The 19,095-nt window shown below is 40.9% G+C and overlaps 2 protein-coding genes across 2 annotated transcripts in view; one reads left to right on the plus strand and one right to left on the minus strand.

Annotated features, from left to right (window-relative positions):
* SPIDR (scaffold protein involved in DNA repair) overlaps positions 1-804 on the minus strand; it is a 193,701-nt gene extending 192,897 nt beyond the window's left edge. Inside the window, exon 1 of the mRNA XM_031504029.2 lies at positions 710-804. Coding sequence (XP_031359889.2) covers positions 710-724 — 15 coding nt within the window. The 5' untranslated portion in view covers positions 725-804. The remainder of the gene's footprint in view (positions 1-709) is intronic.
* Positions 805-7,224: 6,420 nt separating this feature from the next.
* Positions 7,225-19,095, plus strand: part of LOC110473756 (ethanolaminephosphotransferase 1) — a 51,810-nt gene continuing 39,939 nt past the window's right edge. Inside the window, exon 1 of the mRNA XM_031504028.2 lies at positions 7,225-7,356. Coding sequence (XP_031359888.1) covers positions 7,300-7,356 — 57 coding nt within the window. The 5' untranslated portion in view covers positions 7,225-7,299. The remainder of the gene's footprint in view (positions 7,357-19,095) is intronic.

Consider the following 19,095-nt stretch of genomic DNA (forward strand, 5'->3'; position numbering starts at 1 on the left):
CCAGATCTGTCATTTGTCAACGCTATTTGTCAGCTCTATATGTCAAACAACACTTGCAGTTCCTCTTTCAGTAGCACCTCAATATTAGCCTAAGCACGGCTAATCGGAGCCAGCACATCCTAATTGCTCCTCTGCGAGGAACATCAGTGGACCAAGCAAATTGCCAAAGGGACAGAAAAACAGCACGGGGCGCTTCTCCTCCCTCGGCACCCAGACAAGGAAGCGAAGCTCAAAACAGTAACAGTCCTGGCCAATTCCCACCATTCTCTTTTCCTCTCAAGTTCTACTCTCCCTGCACTTTTTCCCCGACGGCCAAGCAGGAAGGCCGCGCTCCGCGCTCCGCTCGGTGCAGCCGTGCCACGGTGGCTTTCACTGTCAGTGTTGCGCAACCGCGCGCACCAGGAGCGCGGGGAAGGGCCCTGCTCCCGCCCCGGATCCAGCGTGGCGGGTCCCAGCACAAGCTTTGGAGCCGGATAAGAAAGGGCAGCGAGGGCACAGCGCGGCAGCGGCTGCTGCTGCTGCTCCGCCGCCGCCAGCACCACCAGGCACCGCCGCGCCCCTCGCAGCGGGGCCGCGAGGCGCGGCTGGCCGGCAGCCGGGGCGCACGGCAAGACCGCCGCGAGGAGCGCCACGGCTCGGCCCTGCGGGGCGGCCGGGGAGCATCCACCATCCCGGCCGGGCCCTTCTCCTCCCGTCCCGCCGCCGGTACCTTCCCGCCGGGCATCGCCCCCGGCGCGGCGCCGCGGCCCCGGTCACGTGGCGGGGGAGCACCGGGGAGGGGCCGAGGGAACCCCCGGCCCGCGCCCGCCCTTCGCAGCTTTGGCGCGCCGGAGCAGCGGCTGCTGATTGGGCAGGGCGCGGGTGACGCACGCAGGGCGGGGTTCCCGGGAGGGCGGGGCGCGGGGCGCGCGCGCCGGGGGCGGGCCGGTGTCCGGCGGGGCGGGGCGCGCTGCGGGAGCGCTGCTCGGCGCCGGCGGGGATCTCCCGGCGTCTCCCGGCTCCGCGGCGCTCCCGCCCTCCCTGCCAGCGCCGAGCTATGAGAGGATGGTGTGGAGAGCGATGGCTGAGCTCTGCCCTTCTCTGAGAAGTTTTTCAGCCTGGGTTTCGCCGCTGCATCCTTCGTGATACCCAGGTTCACTCAGAAGTCAATCTCAAATGAATGTTTAACACCACGGGCAGAGAAAGCACAGGGATGGAAACACTGGCTACATACCTAAGCGATTAATGTCTAAACACAAGGCACTTGATGAAAAATACGTTTGCTGCTAAGCCGTTCAAATAGCTTTTTTTTTTTTTTGACTTCCTAAACCAAAAGTAAGCTGATAAATTTACTGGCAATATGGGTAATGTCAGTGCCAAGATGTTGACGTGGAATTGGAAGTGCTTTGCATGGACGTTCTCGTCGGTAAAATGATAAGTTGCAGCTAACAGAAGGCAAAAACGTTGATCACCTTTGCAAATGTTTTACTGGTGCAAGTGGAAACACTGGCAGGAAAGGGACAGATAGGTTATTTTTATATTACTTATTTTATATTCTTGACAAGGTTACCTTGGCTGTCAGAGCTGCTGTTAAACACAAGTAATAATAAACAATCTTTGTAAAATAAGGTAGTTGTCTCTCGTAGCTTGATTAGAATTTATAAAGTACTTACATTTCGATAGAAGGTACTGCATGACTTCATTTTTATTGTTGAGCCAAATTACATATATACGTCTATAGTTCAGTTTGTATTTTTCCCAAAGCACCCTATGGCAAATAATGTCTGGCATTCCCTTTATAAAACTGCCACTAATTAAAGTGGATTTTGCAAACAGAAGAGCCAGGAACATCATCATCCAAACCTTTGATTTTTATGTTCAAAACAGAATTAAAAGCACTGTGTTCTCATCCTTCCAAAAATTTGCAATATTTCTTCTGAAATTACCAGACTGACAAATTAATTCTATTATATATCCTCAAGGTAGGGTTTTTTTTTGTTTTTTTTTAATGTATGTTATTGCACTGCTTAGCTAAATAATCTTACTTTAGAGCTGAACCACAGAGAAATGGACCACAGAAGTCTGGTCTGCTTTAGTGAGTGTATTTAAACTCCTTCCAAGAATTCCAAAGTTCTCACAGGTGGGAGGAATGTACTTCTATAGAGTCCAAGAAGGTGACCCAATCTACAGATTCCTTATACTTGTTCTTCATGAACAAGTACTGAAATTACATGGAAGTAGAGGAAGCATGTGAGAAAACCACCATATATATTAGGAAGTATAACAGAGTTGCAACTTTTTAAAAGATAATGTATCCATTTCATTATTAGAAATAATATGAAAAAAGAGTAATAAAAGCCAAGCTTCTTGACAAAAGCTGAAATTTCATAATACCACTATATTATTCTTCAAGTCTGTTAAAATTTCTGTGCATCATCTTTTGGAAGTAATAATTAACACAGCTGGTTATTTTTTGAAGAACTGATTTTTCAACTACATATCTGTGTGCAAGCATATCTGTGTTTTCACAGGATTAAATAATGGTTTGAGCCCACTGTTTTATCTGATATACTGATTGACTGTATTTGCACTCAAGATCAAATCTACTGCTGCTCAGGGAACATTAAGAAATTGTTTACTTTTTGTATTTTTGTTGCATGAATATGAAAACTGTAACATTTTTGTTATCAATAAAAATTGATTTCTTTAGTGAAATCCAAAAAAAGGAGCACATGCTGTTGATCGCACCAATGTTCCTTAATCCGCGTGTAGAAAGAACTCTTTCAAAGAAACAAAAAGTGTTTTACACAGAAACAAAAAGTGTTTTGCACACACACACACACACACAGTGTGTATGGTCTTAAAAGTAAGGAAGCTTAAATTACTGAAGTTTGGAGCACTTGTTTATATTAATTAAATGTGCCTGTCCTTCATTCTAGTATGGGTCTATGGATTCGTCTCCTCTTACAAGCATTGAGTTAGAGCTTTAAAAGCTTTCCAGTGTACCAAGTCTGATATAGACAATGTCAAATTTAAACACAGAATAAAGTTTTGGTTTGAGTAATTTCTTCAGAAAAGTTTTAAAAGTCACAAGTATCCCAGACAATGAACTGGGATGAAATAGGTGAGGAAAAACTCATCAAATATTTTAGAGTCTGTCTTTCAGGGTCAGATAGGTTTTTATCAGTTTATCAGGCAAGAGGTGATCCAAAGGCCTAGGCTAGACAGTCTAGATCCAAAACAACATTTTCTTCTGCAGACTGTGTTGCAGTTTGATCATTCCAGTATTTATAATGATTTTTTTAGGAAATAACATGAAACACTTAAATCTTTTTAATCCTCAAGCTACAATGTCAGTTCCACTTTAAATTAGATTGTACTGTTTCACAGTACAGTACATCACTATGCTGAGGCAAGCTGTAAACTGTGGAAGAAATGGGGAAAAAAAAAAACACTAAACCCCTCAGGGGATGCCAGATTGCAGTGAATCAAAGAGTCAGTTTCTAACATTCACACAAATTAAAAATTAATAGCTGATCATTTAAGAATCAAAAGCAAAATAAAAGTTCTAAATGAATCAGCATACGCAGGAATCTGCCCGCCCTTGCCCCTGGGTCCAAAGTGAGGGGCTCCAGCCTCTGGAGTGTCCTGGCTGCTGCCTGGCACAGAGTGGCTGCACACTGAGCCTATGCTGGCTCATCCCAGCTCCAAGTGCTCCCCATGGCATCTTGCAATGGCTGGCATTTTTGTCATCTCCTACTATTTCTCTGTGTCAGTGCTATAAAAGGAATATGAGTGCATAATTTTCTGGCAGACAGTAACATTTGGGAAATATATTTGCCTACTTTTTTTAAGATGCCTCTGTAGTTTAATTAGGTTAGTGCAAATAAAATAACATTTTCCAGTCTGAAATTGAACATCTATCACAAAAGTACTCTCTTTTGGCCCACGCTGGTGAGAAAAAATGCAGGTATATATTCAGAGCTGGAAAAAAGTGACATATTTTAAACTTCAATCATTAGACCAGTTTACTCCCATGAAAGCTTTTCCTCTTAATTTAATTCAACAAGATTTTAAAATTACTGAGGGGCTGATAACACTGAACTTTATAAATTTTAGTAAATCCAGATATTGAATTTCCTCCTTTAAGTCTAGTATTAATACTACTTTAGCCTAATCATGACTGTGGTGTACCCTTGTGTTGCAGATTTTATAAATACTGACCCTGAAAAATGCCTTGCCCAAGGGAGAGTAGTGTGCTAAAGAGTAGGTAGGCTAATACACTAGTTCTTTTTTCTACTGCTTTGGCAGCTGTTCATTTTGGGTTTGGTCTCTTTCTGCTTTTTTTTCACTTCTTGAAGTAGGCAGGAATGTGCTATTAGATGCCTTCTAGATAAAGGCTATTGCATAGCACATGGCTTTAAGGTGGGGAATAAACAAGACACAGTAAATTATTAAAAATCAAAGTTGCCATACTAGGCAGTCTTCCATATTCAAGAAGCTCCATCATTATTAATTTATTATTATAGTTCATAACAGAGAGAAAAGAAAGGGACCCAAGGATTTATTGGGTTATTTATTTATTATTTACTTTATATATATGTGTGTGTGTATGTGTGTATAATGTATTTATTATTTATTCTGGGCCTTCCTGAGCCCTCATCTATTTGCCTACCATTTTGGTAAATAAAGAATACAATTTGTCTTCATATTTGATTTCTGGTTGTCATAAAAATACCATCTGAATCCGCAGAACAGCTATCTTCTTAACTTTTTCTTGTCAGTGGTACAATAGGTCCAACCTAATATAATAAATAATTATTTTCTTCTCATTACTATGTATAATTAACAAACAGCACTGAACACCTGGGAATTCCCTTGCTGATTTCACTGAATTCAAATCTGGCCTTGAATTATTTCCCCCGAGCTGATGTTTGGATCAGTCTCTTAATAAAGTCTGACCTGTTGCAGATGCTCCAGCTACATTTGTGAAAAGACTTGAGCTCTTTCTGTAGTGAAGGTTAACTGTGCTCTGATCTGGCCTTTTGTCTTAATGCTCATCTCATCCACACTCAAGCTCATGGAATGGAATCAGTAATAATACTCATGTGCCAGTTAGAGCTCCTCCTTACTCAGGCTATGGCTTATTCCTCTTCCAGAAAATAATTGATGGAATGTGCTGCAGCATTAAGGCTGCTTTCCCTGCTCTTCTCACAGTCCCGAATGTAGTACAAACAGCTTGGATCACAGCTCAAAAAATTGCCCAGAGAAGAACTCTAAATCACCTCAGATTGAAAAACATAGAATAGAATAAGCTCTAAACATATACATGGAGACAGTGAGAGCATCAGGTGTAGCAGTAAAGCACATGGCTTGAGCTTAGATTGCACCTGGGCTTGGCTAGTCTGTGTGTGTGGTCTTAAAGGCCAACTATTCATATGAACCATCATACCTAAATCAAGGAAACTTCCTAAATCAACAGCTAGCACATCAGTATAATTTCCACAGTATTCTCAAACCCCATGCTACTTGTGTCTCAGCTTGCTCTGTGATATTTCATACTTATTCACCAGTTCTGTTTCCTGCTCTTTAGTATAACTTATGCTGCCTCCTTTGATGTGTCATTAGCAGATACGGAATATGCTGAAGTATGAGTTCAAGCAATTGCATTTTCACATGTAGGTTGTCTTTGACAGTCTCTGTTTAGTGAAGTATTTATTTGTCTTTCATTTATCACCAAAATAGTTTTGAGAGAATAGGAAATAAAACTTGTTTTCTCTGTCTGCTATATGTATCTTCTGTATCTATATATTTTTTACCTAAATCTAGAAGCCTGCAAAGAGAAAAAGTACCATTTTTTTTCCCACCTTCTACCTTTCAGAAAAGCAAACACTTTTTCTACTACTGTCCATCATACTCTGAATAATTGTTCAGACAAATTTCTGCTTCCATATTTGAGGCTTCTAAGGTTAGCGTTAAGAAGTGAAAGTGATAATTCTAAATTGCTTTGGCTTGTGTCAGTAACTTACTTGCACTAAAAAACTTCAGTACAGGTTGTGAATATTTTCTTATGTACCCTTGTAAATTAAATCAATAGCATAACAATTTAAAACCATGATAATAACAATGAAGGGGATCCCAAATCAAAATTCAGGATATGAACACATACCCGTCAAATTAAACTTAGAGTTGGCTTTTGAAAAATGTAAACTTCAAACACTTTAGCTTTCTTAACAGGTATCAAGCTTTTAACTCAGTAACCTGAAGCTAAGTATTAAAGTTCTGTGTTGTTTTCAAGAGCAGAAGTTCAGCTGCTGCTGCTGGAAGCAGAATGCAGGTGTAAGCACATCTCAATTGATTAATGTGTAATTAATAATACAGAACTAGAACCATTGCATACCATTTGCACTTAACGATCATAACTTGTACATAATTCCTATCAAACCTGCCCAATTTGTAAAATAACACTGACTCTCACAATACATAAGATGCCTCGTGGGGTGCAAGTAATGGCTTTTAATTGATTTGCTTTCTGGATAGATTCCATTTGGTCCATAAAATCTCAGACCCTGATGTGCATAATTTCAACTCTCTCTCCCAGCAGCGTACAGCGAAGGTAACACAAGGTGTCATGCCATATACTTAAATACGTTTGCAGCTGAAACATTGCTCCTAATGTTTACCAGTTTGTGGGTTTGTTTTTGTTTGTTGTTGGTTTTCTGCCTGTACCAGTGCCTCACTCCCCTAGAAATCAGGAGGCGCAGAGTGCACTGCTGTCTGATGTGGAGTGGCAGGCTCCAGTGCAGGTGCAATAAAAAGATACAAGACTTAGAGTATTGTTGAAATGCAAAGATAAACCTTAATCCTCAGCGTCTTGTGTTTCTCAAACGAGGTACTTAATACTATTTGTGTAGTGTTAACTTGGCATGTTTTGCATTTGTTACTCAGCATTGTTTAGTATAGCGACTTCGCGGGCGCGTCTTCCCATACTCTGCAAATACGGCATCTTTAATAGAACCCTAGCGAGAAAAACAGCTTGGAGGTGATTCTGCGACGTGCCTTGGGACGTGAGGTCATTACGGGTGTGAAATACACGGTGCTGGCAGGCGGGCAGCCGAGCGTCCTGGGGCCGCGGGGAGCCGCCCGCTCCCAGCCCGGCGGGCACCGGGCGCGGATGCCCGGAGCCGGGGGCAGGTCCAGCCCGCGGGGCGCGGCCGGGGAGCCGCCCTCCGCCCGCCCCCGGCCCCGCCGCCTCCCTCATCCGTCCTCCCATCGCTCCCATCCCTCCGCGCCTCGGTGCCGGCGCGGCGCAGCGCGGCGATGTGGCGGCGGCGGTATGTGAGCGCCCGGCAGCTGCACGGCTTCCGACACTACAAGGTACGGGGCAGCCCCGGGGCCGGGAGGGCGGGCGGCGGACGGTCCTCCCCGGGTCGCATCTCGGCTCCGCAGCGCTCCGCTTTGGGCGGCTGGATCCCAGCCACGCCGTGAATGCGGCCCCAGCCGGCCGGGCCATCCCTCCGCCGCCGGAGGGTCCGCGGGGCTCCACCTGTTCCCGCAGGGGGATGCCCCGCACCTCCCGCACCTCCACCTGTGCCCGGCCCGGCTCTGGCGGAGTGCGTGCCCTGGGCAGGAGATGGCTGTTCGCGGGGCGGCAGGTCTGGTGGAGGCAGAGTGAACTGGGTTTTGAGTATCAGCGTCTATAAAAGCTGTGCCCGTTTTAGCGCAGCGTGGTTTTGGAGGCATCCGGTGTTTCTGTAAGAAAGCACGCATTGATGCTGCTTGTCTCGCTGTCTGCAAAGCCTTCGGACACAGGAATTCTCTGGCACTGAGAAATAAATAAGAAAGCCGGAGCGTGGGGGGAGAAAGAAAAACTTACTTTAAATAATTTTAACTAAACCTCATGTTTGTAAATAACCAGCACGCAGAATCCCAATAAATGGGTGAATCATTAGATATTTGAATATGTATTATATCATGGACTTAGGAGTTTACAGGGAATGTGGTACGGCGATCATCCAGGTTTGTGCCAGTTGAGCTGCAGGTGTTTGAAATGGGCCATGCCACCCTGTTCCCACACCCTTGCCTCATTCCTTTTGACAAGCAGGAGGGGCATACCAGCTTCTACCAGCACAACACCCAGCCTTTTATTTTATGTTCAGTTTGCCAAAGCAGCCCCTACACCATGCTCCCCAAGATTCTTGCCTTCTTGCCCTTACCATGTGCCTCCCAGGCTGGGCTCCAGCCAGGGTGGTTCAGCTTTTCCTGGTTCCTATCAAGCCCTTCCGTTCCCTGGGCCAGTAGCTCTGCCTGTTCACCTCAGCTGGAATGAAGGTGGAGGAAGTGTGGCTTTGAGAGTGTTCTCCAGGTTGCTTCCTAGGAGCTTGTTATGCACAGAAGCTAATTAAAATGTACCAACCTGTTTGTGTGTCTCCGATGTGAGCGGGATAAAACATTCTGCAAGCTGCTTCTAGCCAGAGGGCGTGAGTTGCACAGGTCTGTACTTGAATGATGAAGCCACAGTCTTGACTGAGATCAGGAGGAAGAAGAATAAAAAGCAATTTTTAGGATAAATGGACGTTATTATTTAAGTAACTTTCCTGAATTATTTGAGTTCATAGTAGAAATACAGGAACACTTGTATTACATTCTTTCTGATCACTTGAATGAAAATAGCTTCAAACAAGTGCAGATGAGGAATAATCAAAACAATGTTATTTAAAAAACCTGTAATCATTGTGCCATAATTATGATTTACAGGACAAATTATTACCAAAAGACAGAATCACATATCAAATAATTTAATTTGAATATATTAGTTTCTCAAGAGCATTGCAAAGAAACCATGTAGGGTAATTTTCTTAAGTACAAGAATCAGCCAATGCAGATACTTAAGAAGTATCTGTTCTACTGTGTTCTGAAAAAAATCCTAGTAAGTGCAGACTTTAGAAAGATGAAATAAAATTATTTTCTTTTATCTGAGGTGACTTGGGACTGGGATATCTTGAAAATAAATAAATCCAAATAGCACAGGTTTCACACAAAGAAGTACAGCTACATGAGGTTGGTGCTGCTGAGCTGGTTAGGTATCTGCAGCATTTGCCTGGTGCTCCAGGTTGCAGGAGGACCTGGCAGGTGATGGCAGCTCTCCCTATTCCTAAATGCTGCTCACAGTGATTTAAAGTACTCCAAAAATACAAAAGGGGTACAGCAAGGAGACACTAATCATTACCACAATCTCTTGTCCCTCACCCTCCTATACCTAGGGCTTCCACAGCCACAGCTTTGTTCTCACCTCCCAGACCTGACACATGCTCTTCAACCTCCTGTTGCCCTCTGGCTGCCCCCTCTTCCCCTTCAGCCTAGATCCTTACTGCATCCTGGTCCTTTAGCTTCCCAGCCCCTTGGAGGAGATTGATGCTTCCTTTGCTGCCTACTCAACAGGTGCTGAACTCTGATCTGTGCCTAGGACACATGGGTTACCTCTACCTGGCTATTTCTGCCTTGTGTTTCCTGGTGAACCCAGTTGTGGGGTAGTGTGGAGGGATATGTGTGTTGGCCCTGTGAAGAACTAAGTAAACTCTGAAAGGATCTGTGAGCATACATTCAATATTGAGGTAAAACACTGTATTGCTTCTGGACTTGAAGTGTGCATAGAAAACTTTAGATTTAGTGGCATCCATCTCTCTGTTGTACATCAGACTGCAACATTGTACTCACAGTACTATCAGGGGCTCAACGTACTCCATACTTTGCACAATTTATCTGCTGAGCGTAATGCAGCTTAAAAAAATAATTTGTGTAATCAACTCCTTTTGTAAAGGTAAATATGGCCTAAAAAAATGCTGTTCAATTTTCAAAATTTTCACACAGCTGAATTCATTTCTCTGCCATGAATGCTTCAATTGTATGTTTCAGGCACTGTCTGTCTCCTGTTCACAGTTGGAGGAGGGCCTTGGCAACAAAACCAGCACAGTTCTTTGCTAAGGAATGGCAGACCTCTAATGAATGCAGAGATTTCAGCACCCTTTAGCATGTTATGTCCATGTATATTAGGCTTTTGAAGCAAGTTTTCCCTAATTACCAAGCTTTGGCTTACATCACAGAGTGACCTCAGGGCACAAAAATGCATTCCCTTAGGATGAACCTAAACCATACAACAAACACACAAGTAGCCCCAGAACATTCAGTCCATGCTATTATAATGGAACCAGTTTAGTGTGATACCTTCTGAAATCCCTATAGCACAGGCACTGGCTCCTCAGGTCTAGTTATTTCACCTCACTAATCTATTCCCATTCATTCTGCCTGTTAATGGGGTTTTAGAGATTCAGTTTTCCTTTTTCTGCTTAAAAGCACACTGAGAACAGGTGGAGATGTGACAATGGGACAGTTCAGACACAGCCCTGAGCATTACTGCTGTTATATTTCTGCCATCTTCTTGCCTCTGGGACAGGTGCTGATTTCAGGACAGTTGCATGCTCTGGTGATTAGATGCAACAGTATCACAGAAGATTCTTATCCTTGGTTTGTGTCCTGTTCTCCAGGACATGGAGCAACACAGCTGAAAAGCTACAACCAAATGGAATTGTAGGGCTTGGATCATGTTGTTCCTGCATTTATGTTTTATCAGCATTTTGTAGTTCTAGAAGAGCACCCACGGAATTAAACTACTACCTTTTTTTCTCTGCCTGCTTCGGTTTCTGTTGGAAACAAGCTGTTCTGCAGCAACCAGGTGATGAGTACAGATAAAAGCAGAATTTGGTCCTTTATTTTTATCCTTCTCACCAGAATGCAGTAATGTCAGTCGTGAGCTTGCATTGCCATTGTCTCTTCTCATCACTTCATTCTTGGGATTTCCCTTGCATATTTACCTCGAGTCACCTTTTTTTTACAGTACCTGTGCACAGAGGTTTTTCAAGCCAGAAAACTTTGATACTTTATCCTGTTTGAGAATAAAAGAGATCTAAGAACAAACTATATAGGCTTGACTCAAACAGTAGGCCTGGAAAAGATGAATAAAAATCATATACAACATTAAAAATTAACATCTAAGGTTCCACATTTTCATCTTGTTTCGTCCACACTGTTTCTATCCTTTTAAGTAAATTTTTAGCAGGTGTGGATAAGGAGTGTGGTGAGGAAGGGAGGATTAGTGAGGTATAAGTTTCATTTCAGCGAGGGGTCTGCTACTGTCCTGTGTTCTCACAAGTAGGTAGAGATAATTAAGATTAAATAATTGTAAAATGGAAACATTTTAAAGAGTTTTAAATAGTTCTTCAAAGAGAATGGAAACATTTAAAGTTTTCTGTGAAAGTAGGAGGTTCTATGAAGTGGGATTCTACCTACACAACTGTCGGTCTGTCCCAACTCCATTGCTGTACAATAAATTCATTAAGTAACAAAAGGGAGAATATAGTAAAATTTTCACTATACTTAAGATTTTTGAAGAATTGGGTTATGATTTAAAATATACTTTGAAGAGGGATATAATAGATAGAAATCAATATGAAGAAATTCAGTAAACAAGGTTTTTCTTAGGGCAAAGAAAATCAACCTTTAAAATATTAAGTAAGAGACAACAGATTGCAGGAAAGATACCAGGGGATCAGAGTGTTGATAGCATTGTGGCTGTTATGATAAAGGGAAAAAAGTTCTTAAGCTGGAAATGTCATAAATATGTCTGTCAAAGGGTTATGTTTACTTCTGTAGCTGATGTACTGATCAGGTATCAACTGGAATAATGTGTCCTGCCTTCTTTGGCCCACAGTTTACAGTCCTCAGGATGTCATTATGAATACCAAGAGGCTTAGGAAAGATGAACTGTGTGAGACAGTCTGAGTAAAGTGGGAGTAAGAGCCTAATAAAGAGTACCCTTTTAAAGAAAGACAATATGTAAGTTTTGGCTGCACAAATAGAAATTTAAGGCATCTGCTATGTCAGTCTTGTGTTGTTAAGGCCTGCTGGAGCAGGTACTAAAGGGAATTGGGCAATCATTTTATCAGTCTTAAGAAATAGCTTGATTTCTCTGAGGCATGACTAACAATCTAGTGTTGAGGATTAATAAAGAAACAGTTGCTGATACCTTTTTATGAAAGTTTTGGGTAATGTATCTTCATTTAGTGTGCTGACATGGTTGCTTCTTGCAAGCAATGGGGCCATTACCTCATGGAAACTTGATCTGCATCCTTAATGTATACTGAACGTGATCTTGCATTAGGTGAAAGCTCTGGACTAGGAGATCTCTCAAATTACATCCCAGCCCTCATTTTGGAGGGTTAGAGAAACAAGATCAGAGGTATGATGATCACGTTTCAAGGTCTGACTTTTCTGTTATACTGACTTATACCAGAAGAGCAAAGTGTGTTGAGTATAATCTAGTGAATTAGTGTCTGGAAATTCAGGATTCACCCAGATACAAGATTGGATTTCTGTGAAGTCTATGCTTTTCCAAGCTACAAGTGTAACTATGAGATTTAGAAAAAAATCATGGGTTCTGCTCACCTTGATTGAAGAGCAGTTTTGCTTTCTACTCTGGTAACACAAGGAGTTTATGTGATTTTGAAAATTTAGGAGAAGAGACTTTAATTTGCATGCTTCCTGGGACTTCTTAGGAGACAGTTAATAATGGTCATTGCAATAATGCTCATTGCACATGGACAATTTTATGTATGAGTACTTCTTTACATGTTTAATATATAGTGTTTTTTCCACATAGTATTTTTAGTTTTTTTCACTAATATTTAATTCCAAATATTATCTCAAAGCAGTTATCAGTTTTGTATACTGTAGTTAGATTTTTCAAACCACCAGAGTTTATTAAACTGTGTCCTTGAATATTTGAGGCAGTGAAAACTAATGTTGTCTGGCCTCAATAAAACCATGAGTCAAGAGCCCACAGTTCTACAAATAAAATCTTGCAGTCTTTTTCATGTTACTTTGATGGAAGACTGGGGTTATAATTAAATGTTGTTGAATAGTATGTGAAATAAACAAAATAACTCATTACTCTTACATTATCTGTCACTGCATTCATGTGTCTCATGTACCAAAGAGCCATGGGCCAACTGAATATGTAATTCTGAAAGACAATCTTCATGCATGCATTACCTCTTTTTCCTCATCCTGTTGTAATTGTAGCTGGCAATGTAGCATTTCATGAGTTCTGTAATCAGTATCTTCCTTCTACGTATCATATATTAATGAACCAACAACTTAATGAAATTACATCGCAGAGATGCTGCATTTGATATTACTTGCTGCAGGACTTTCTCCCCAATTATGGGAAATTGTACATGGATTTGAGTGCAATATTACACTCATGAATTTACAAAGGTTCATTAGATCACTTTTGGGACAAATATGCTCATATAAAGAGTTACATGCCTTGTTGAATCTCATAAAAGTGCAAATACCAACTGCATAGTTTCATTTTATTGCTTTATCAAGAGATTATAGCATTCTGAAGTGCTTTTTGGATTTTTATGTGTAGAATATACATGTACACGTATGTATTTTTGTTTATAAATTTGTGTTTTAATAGAAGACTAATTGAAAAGATGTGTCTGTGATTTGAATGTGTATTGTTTGTTATAAATCTAAGGCAACCCATATTCTAAGGGTTGTTTTACAGAGGGAGGATGCTGTGAAATATCCCATCTCTTGGGCATCAGGATATTAGATAGCACAAGGGTTCAGTGTACATGCTACAGAGCCACTGTTAGCATCTCTTATGGAAACTACAACATGCTTTTAATCTGTCTTCCCTTTTGGGCCTGCAGTTGTTTCCCCACTTTGGGTTCCCCAGGTAATATTTAGGTACACCCTCTGGCAGAGCTCCAGCTGCATGGGTGCTTGGTCTACTGTTAGATCTTTAAAGGGCTGCTGGCACATACATGTTTGTACATGCAGAGAAATAGGTGTATCACAAAATTCTGCTGGTTTTTTTTTTCCTTTTACCAAGATGGAAGTCCAATCTGCACAAAAAAACCCATAGAAATCAACTTTCTTGCTATGTTAGAGCTTCCTTCAATAGTGAGTTAAGGATCAGTTGTGTAGTTCCTTAAGAGTACAGGTTTTGGTTTTAGCAGGATTTATATTTTTAAAGGTGGGTGAGCCTCTACCTTTGTCCCTTTACAGCAGCCCATATACAGCTGTCTTCTATTACCCCCTGCTCAATATTTAATCATATTTCTATGTTCTTTTTAATTATTTTGGCTTTACTGCTAAGTGCATGAACGTGTCCCACTGAACAAAGCTTTCTCCCGAAGAGAAAGTAGGCAGTGTCCTTAATGTAACTACTATTAGTTGAAAACTGGTTGCAAACTTCCAGTCCCACTGACTGTCTACTTCTCCCTGGTCTGGTGGTTTTGAGCTCCTGGCTGAGCCTATGTTGAGAAGGAGGAGACCTACTGAGGTCCCTTCCCACCTGAATGATCCTGTGATCCAAACCCATGGTTCTGTGACGTTAGGGCCATGACATTGCTCTGCAGGCAAGGGGATGTGCCACTGGCAGGCATGAATCCCTAAGAGCAGCCTGTCCTGACCCACAGCTCTACGTGCCCATGACCTCATGGACATGGGTCCATACATACCTCATTAAGGGAAAGGATGTGGCTGACACATGACTCAAGGTGTGTCAGGATTCCTGAAAATGAGGAGGTGAACAATAAATGCACCTTTGCAACAAAACATCCCCAGGACAGCAGTCTGTGTAATAACAACTTCCTGATGACTTAGTAATACCAATCAGAATTGTTGAATTGCACAAACTATGACATTCTAGTCTTTACTAGGAATAATATCAGGTAGAAGGAAAATCTAACTATATTTTCTAGGTGTAGTGTGCAAAGGCTAATGGAGCTGAAGGAGAGAGAGGAGCTCAGCAGCCTTTTCCTTCACAGTGCAGCTGCATCCAGCCCTAGTACAGGCTTATAGCTTCTGGACTTAGGTATTAGTGATCTAATAAAAAACCAAAACAAAACAAGCCCCCAAAAAAAACAAAACAAAAAAAACCCCAAATATATATGTGGGTAGGGGGAAATGCAGCCTACACCAAATTATTGGATAGGAAATAGAAAACCCAAGCCATTATTTATGAATAATTAACTAACTGATAATATAGTGTAAAGGAATTCTATTATTAGATATAAGAGGACTGTGTTTTGAAATACATCAGCACTTAAACTGCTGAACATATTTGGTGCCCAAAGTGTTGTGGAGCTCTGTTGTTTATAGCATGCTTCTCTTTCTTACCTCTGTGAAGCTTTTGTTAAGATCCAATACTGTGTCCCATTATAACTACAAACCTGTAAAAATATATATAAAGTAGAATTAAACTCCACATGTTTAATGTATTCTAGGAATCGGAAAGATTGATGGAAAATTGTTACCAGATGTGCCAGTATTCAGTATTTTCTTTAATTTTTGTGTGGTTCCTGAAGTGTAAGGTATTGCAGTAGCCAAGGTCATGTTGCATAAGACCCTGGAAGGGTGATTTCCCACTGAGCTCTCTTCAATATAGACTGGCCCATACCCTGGACTGGCAAGGTCATTTTCCAGCTTTCAAAACCACAAAAACTGCTTATCTTGTGCAAAAGAGAGTCCATTGTCATGCCTTCTTTCCCTTTGTCTGTCATTTACAAAACACCGGTGCTGTGAATGTAAATGACTGAGTGGCACATTATGATACCACCTGGGACAAGATGACTTAAGTGCAGGAAAGGAGTAGTCTGTTAGTATAAATAGCAGATGAAATTGAAATAACAATATAATATAGTTATGCAACTACATTTCTTGCAGCTTGCTTTCTCTGCTCACTCTGAAGTGTATGTAGACATGCTTTGTAATTTTATCTTAATCGTAGTCATTCCAAAATTTTATTCTTGTGATACCTCTACAGTGCAAAGCTGGAGCTCTCATTAATGGTTAACTCACTCCCTGCTTGGGTTTTATTTATTTCTCTAAAGTCTCTCCAAGGCAATAGCTAGGCTTTTGGTTTGAAATTGTCTGCTCTGGAGATAGTGCACATAATTTTTTGGTTTCACCATCCTTCAGCACTCTTCCAACATGGGCATTTGGGTTTTTGAACATGGACAGCAGACAGGGCTCACTTTCATGCTCTGAAAGTGCCATATTGCTGCATTACAGTGTAGTCTCCAGATTGTTTCAGATACTTTGAACTTAAACATATTGAATGCTAATGATGTGTTGGGTGTGTAGGGCCAGATGATGAGGCCCAACACCCCTCCAGCAGATGCTGTGCCGTGCTGATGTGACCAGTTTTCAATAATGGGAAGTATTTCTAAGCTGTGTGGATGTGAGCCAGAAGGTACCATTTATCTTGTGTTTAGCAGAGCAGACCTTGATCACTGTGAGTGCTTTTGCCCCTCGAGAGCAGAACAGTGTTTTTCTACTGTGTAGCCAAACCTTTGCTTTTGCTCATTTTTCTTTCTTCTGTTTTCCTGTTATTTTCTTGATTGTTTATCCCTTTTTCCTCCCCTCCTCCTTAATCTTGTTTCCTTTCCCCTTTAACACAGGTGACCAGCAGAAACTTCATGCTGTGCTGGATCCCCTGGGTGGAAATTAAGATGCAGGAACACAAAGTAAAAGCACATTTCATGTGTACTGCCCGAGTCACCATGTAGGTGTGCACGCATCTGGTGTCTGTATTTTCATTTCTAGCTCTTCTAGAAGCCATTAACACTGAGAAAGAAAGCAGATGATTTTCAAGGAGATATCAGCTATTAAATAAAACCAGAATAAGCATTTTTAAATTTGGGATTAAGATGAAGTCAATGCCATTTTTCCTATTCCCTTACTACTTACATTCCCTCTCAACTGTTATAACTTCTTTTAAAAATAATTGAGAGAAGCTTTCTGATTATTCCAAGCCCTTCTTCTTTGTATAAGGACAATCAATCCCTTTTCCAGGGCAGAAACTGTTTGCAGGGAAGTGCTTAGTACTTGTATGAGCCTTGCACTTAAAAACCTCCAACAGGCTTATCCTCTGCACTTTTGTCTTTTAGTATAAGTGCCCTGAAAATGACAGAATTACACAATAGCAAATGGCAGTGCTTTTTTTACATCAACTTTAATGGACTCTTGCATTCATGTTCATTGGTCATAATGTGAGCATGTTACTCAGTACTTTGCTTTTCTGAGCAGCCATGAACATTAAACTCCTGAGGATTTCATGGCCTTGAGGTTAGTATCTTCTTGGGAGCAGAATAAAGCAGAGTATTAAAGTGTATAGCAGACTTTATTTGTCAAGTTTTATTTTTTGCCGTGACTGAAAACTATTTTTCCATGGGTGTTTCCTTTGGTCTGGCTAAAACAAATTATTGTGAAGGGAAGCACAAATTTCCATTCTTCTGCACATCTGCTGAATGTTCCTTCCCCACCCAGAGGACCAACAGTTCAACCACAGACACAGGAATTAACAGGAAGAAGTGTGGTGTGTCTTGAAATGTCTTTAGGTGACAAAAGCTGGCTGTAATTCTCCTCTTTTTTTTTTCCAATAAGTTCTGTTTTGATTTTTGATGGTTGACTTTGGAAATTGTGAGGCAAACAAAAAGCTGACTGTTTCTCGTTTGTGTATGTTACGTGTGGATATGTTGGAAAGCTACCTAATCTCTTACATTTTCCAATAAAGAAAATACAGAAATTGTATAATATCTAGATAGTCTCTTATATTTTATCTAAAAGAAAACAATTTCAACAAAATGAGACTGATTTTCCTTTTTTTTTTTTTCTTCTAAGAGAAAGCAGTAGTCTGAAGAGCCAGTGAATATTTTGGATAGAAAGCCTCATTTTACTGTTGTTGTTAACTAGCATTTCCTGATTTTATTCATTACTTTGACTTGGGGGTGAGGGGAGGAAGAGAATGCTAAAGTAGAAGCAAGGGTAAAACTCCCTTATTTTGACCTTTGCACATTCTTATCCAGGTATCGCTGAATTAATTGAATTTGCGGGTCAGCAAATTGTCCCATATTTCATATAGTCTTTGAATACCAGCTGGGATAAGGAAATGGGCAGTAGCCACAGTGAAACTTTGAGCAGACTCCTGAATTACCTGAAACCTCAAAGTGCTAATGGATACTTTGGATTTTCTCCATTTTCAGAAGATTTCCATGGTTCTTATGTGAATTCAGTACTAGCTGACTTTTGGTCTGTTGGCATAGGTATTATATGGCTTGGTATTATTGTTAATTTTGGCATAAGTGTAAGCAAAGCCCACAGATTTTGGTAATTCATTTGCAAGCTGGACTATCAAAAGTCCAAACAGTTGTAATAATCAGTGTTTGAAAGATAAATACAGCATCTGGATCTGCAAATATAGAGACAATAATGAAAATGTAAGTTTTACCTGCAAATTAGTTTTCTGAGGTAATGTATTTAAGAATTCTAATACATATTCTGATGGAAAATCTGTTGATGACAAAATTGCACCATGTATTAAGCAATATAGGTGGCAGCAGCAGAGAAAAATGACACATCAGAGTGAACACTTCCAGCATTTTTAGAAAAATTAAAATCCATGATGCACAGTTCATTAAACTGAAAATTTTATTCCCTTTGGAAATTTAGGCAGTCTGGTCTGACCAGTTACTGATAGGTGATTTTTTGATATTTGTCAGTATCTATTTGCAGTGAATAGCTATGTTACAATAATTTTATTAGATGCTATGTTTATGATCTGTGATTTAAACTTGAATACACAAAATTACTATGTGAATGCTTTGTTTTGCCCAGAAGGTAATTAAAACATGTGGTTTGTATTCAGATATGAAAAGGAAATGTATGGAAGGGTTCCTAAGCATTTCATATGTAGGTACCTGAATTTAAGACAAGTGCCTAAGTTGCTTTGATAATTGATGACTTGGAACAGGTACTTCCAGAGTGCAGTCTCCTCCAAAGAGTGGTTGGCTAAGAGGTCAATAAATTAACTATATATATGGAGAGACAATAAACTGTTAGCTAAAGATATGTGAAAGGAGACTCTTTGTCATCAGCTCTTCTGCAAATGAACAGCTTTGTTAAACTGTGGTGTAACACATCCCTATCTTACTTAATCCTATCTTGCTCCCATTTTCTGCACACAATGCTTGGACAGTGCTA

The sequence above is a fragment of the Lonchura striata genome, chromosome 1 (genome assembly GCF_046129695.1).
Source record: "Lonchura striata isolate bLonStr1 chromosome 1, bLonStr1.mat, whole genome shotgun sequence".
Lineage (NCBI taxonomy): Eukaryota > Metazoa > Chordata > Aves > Passeriformes > Estrildidae > Lonchura > Lonchura striata.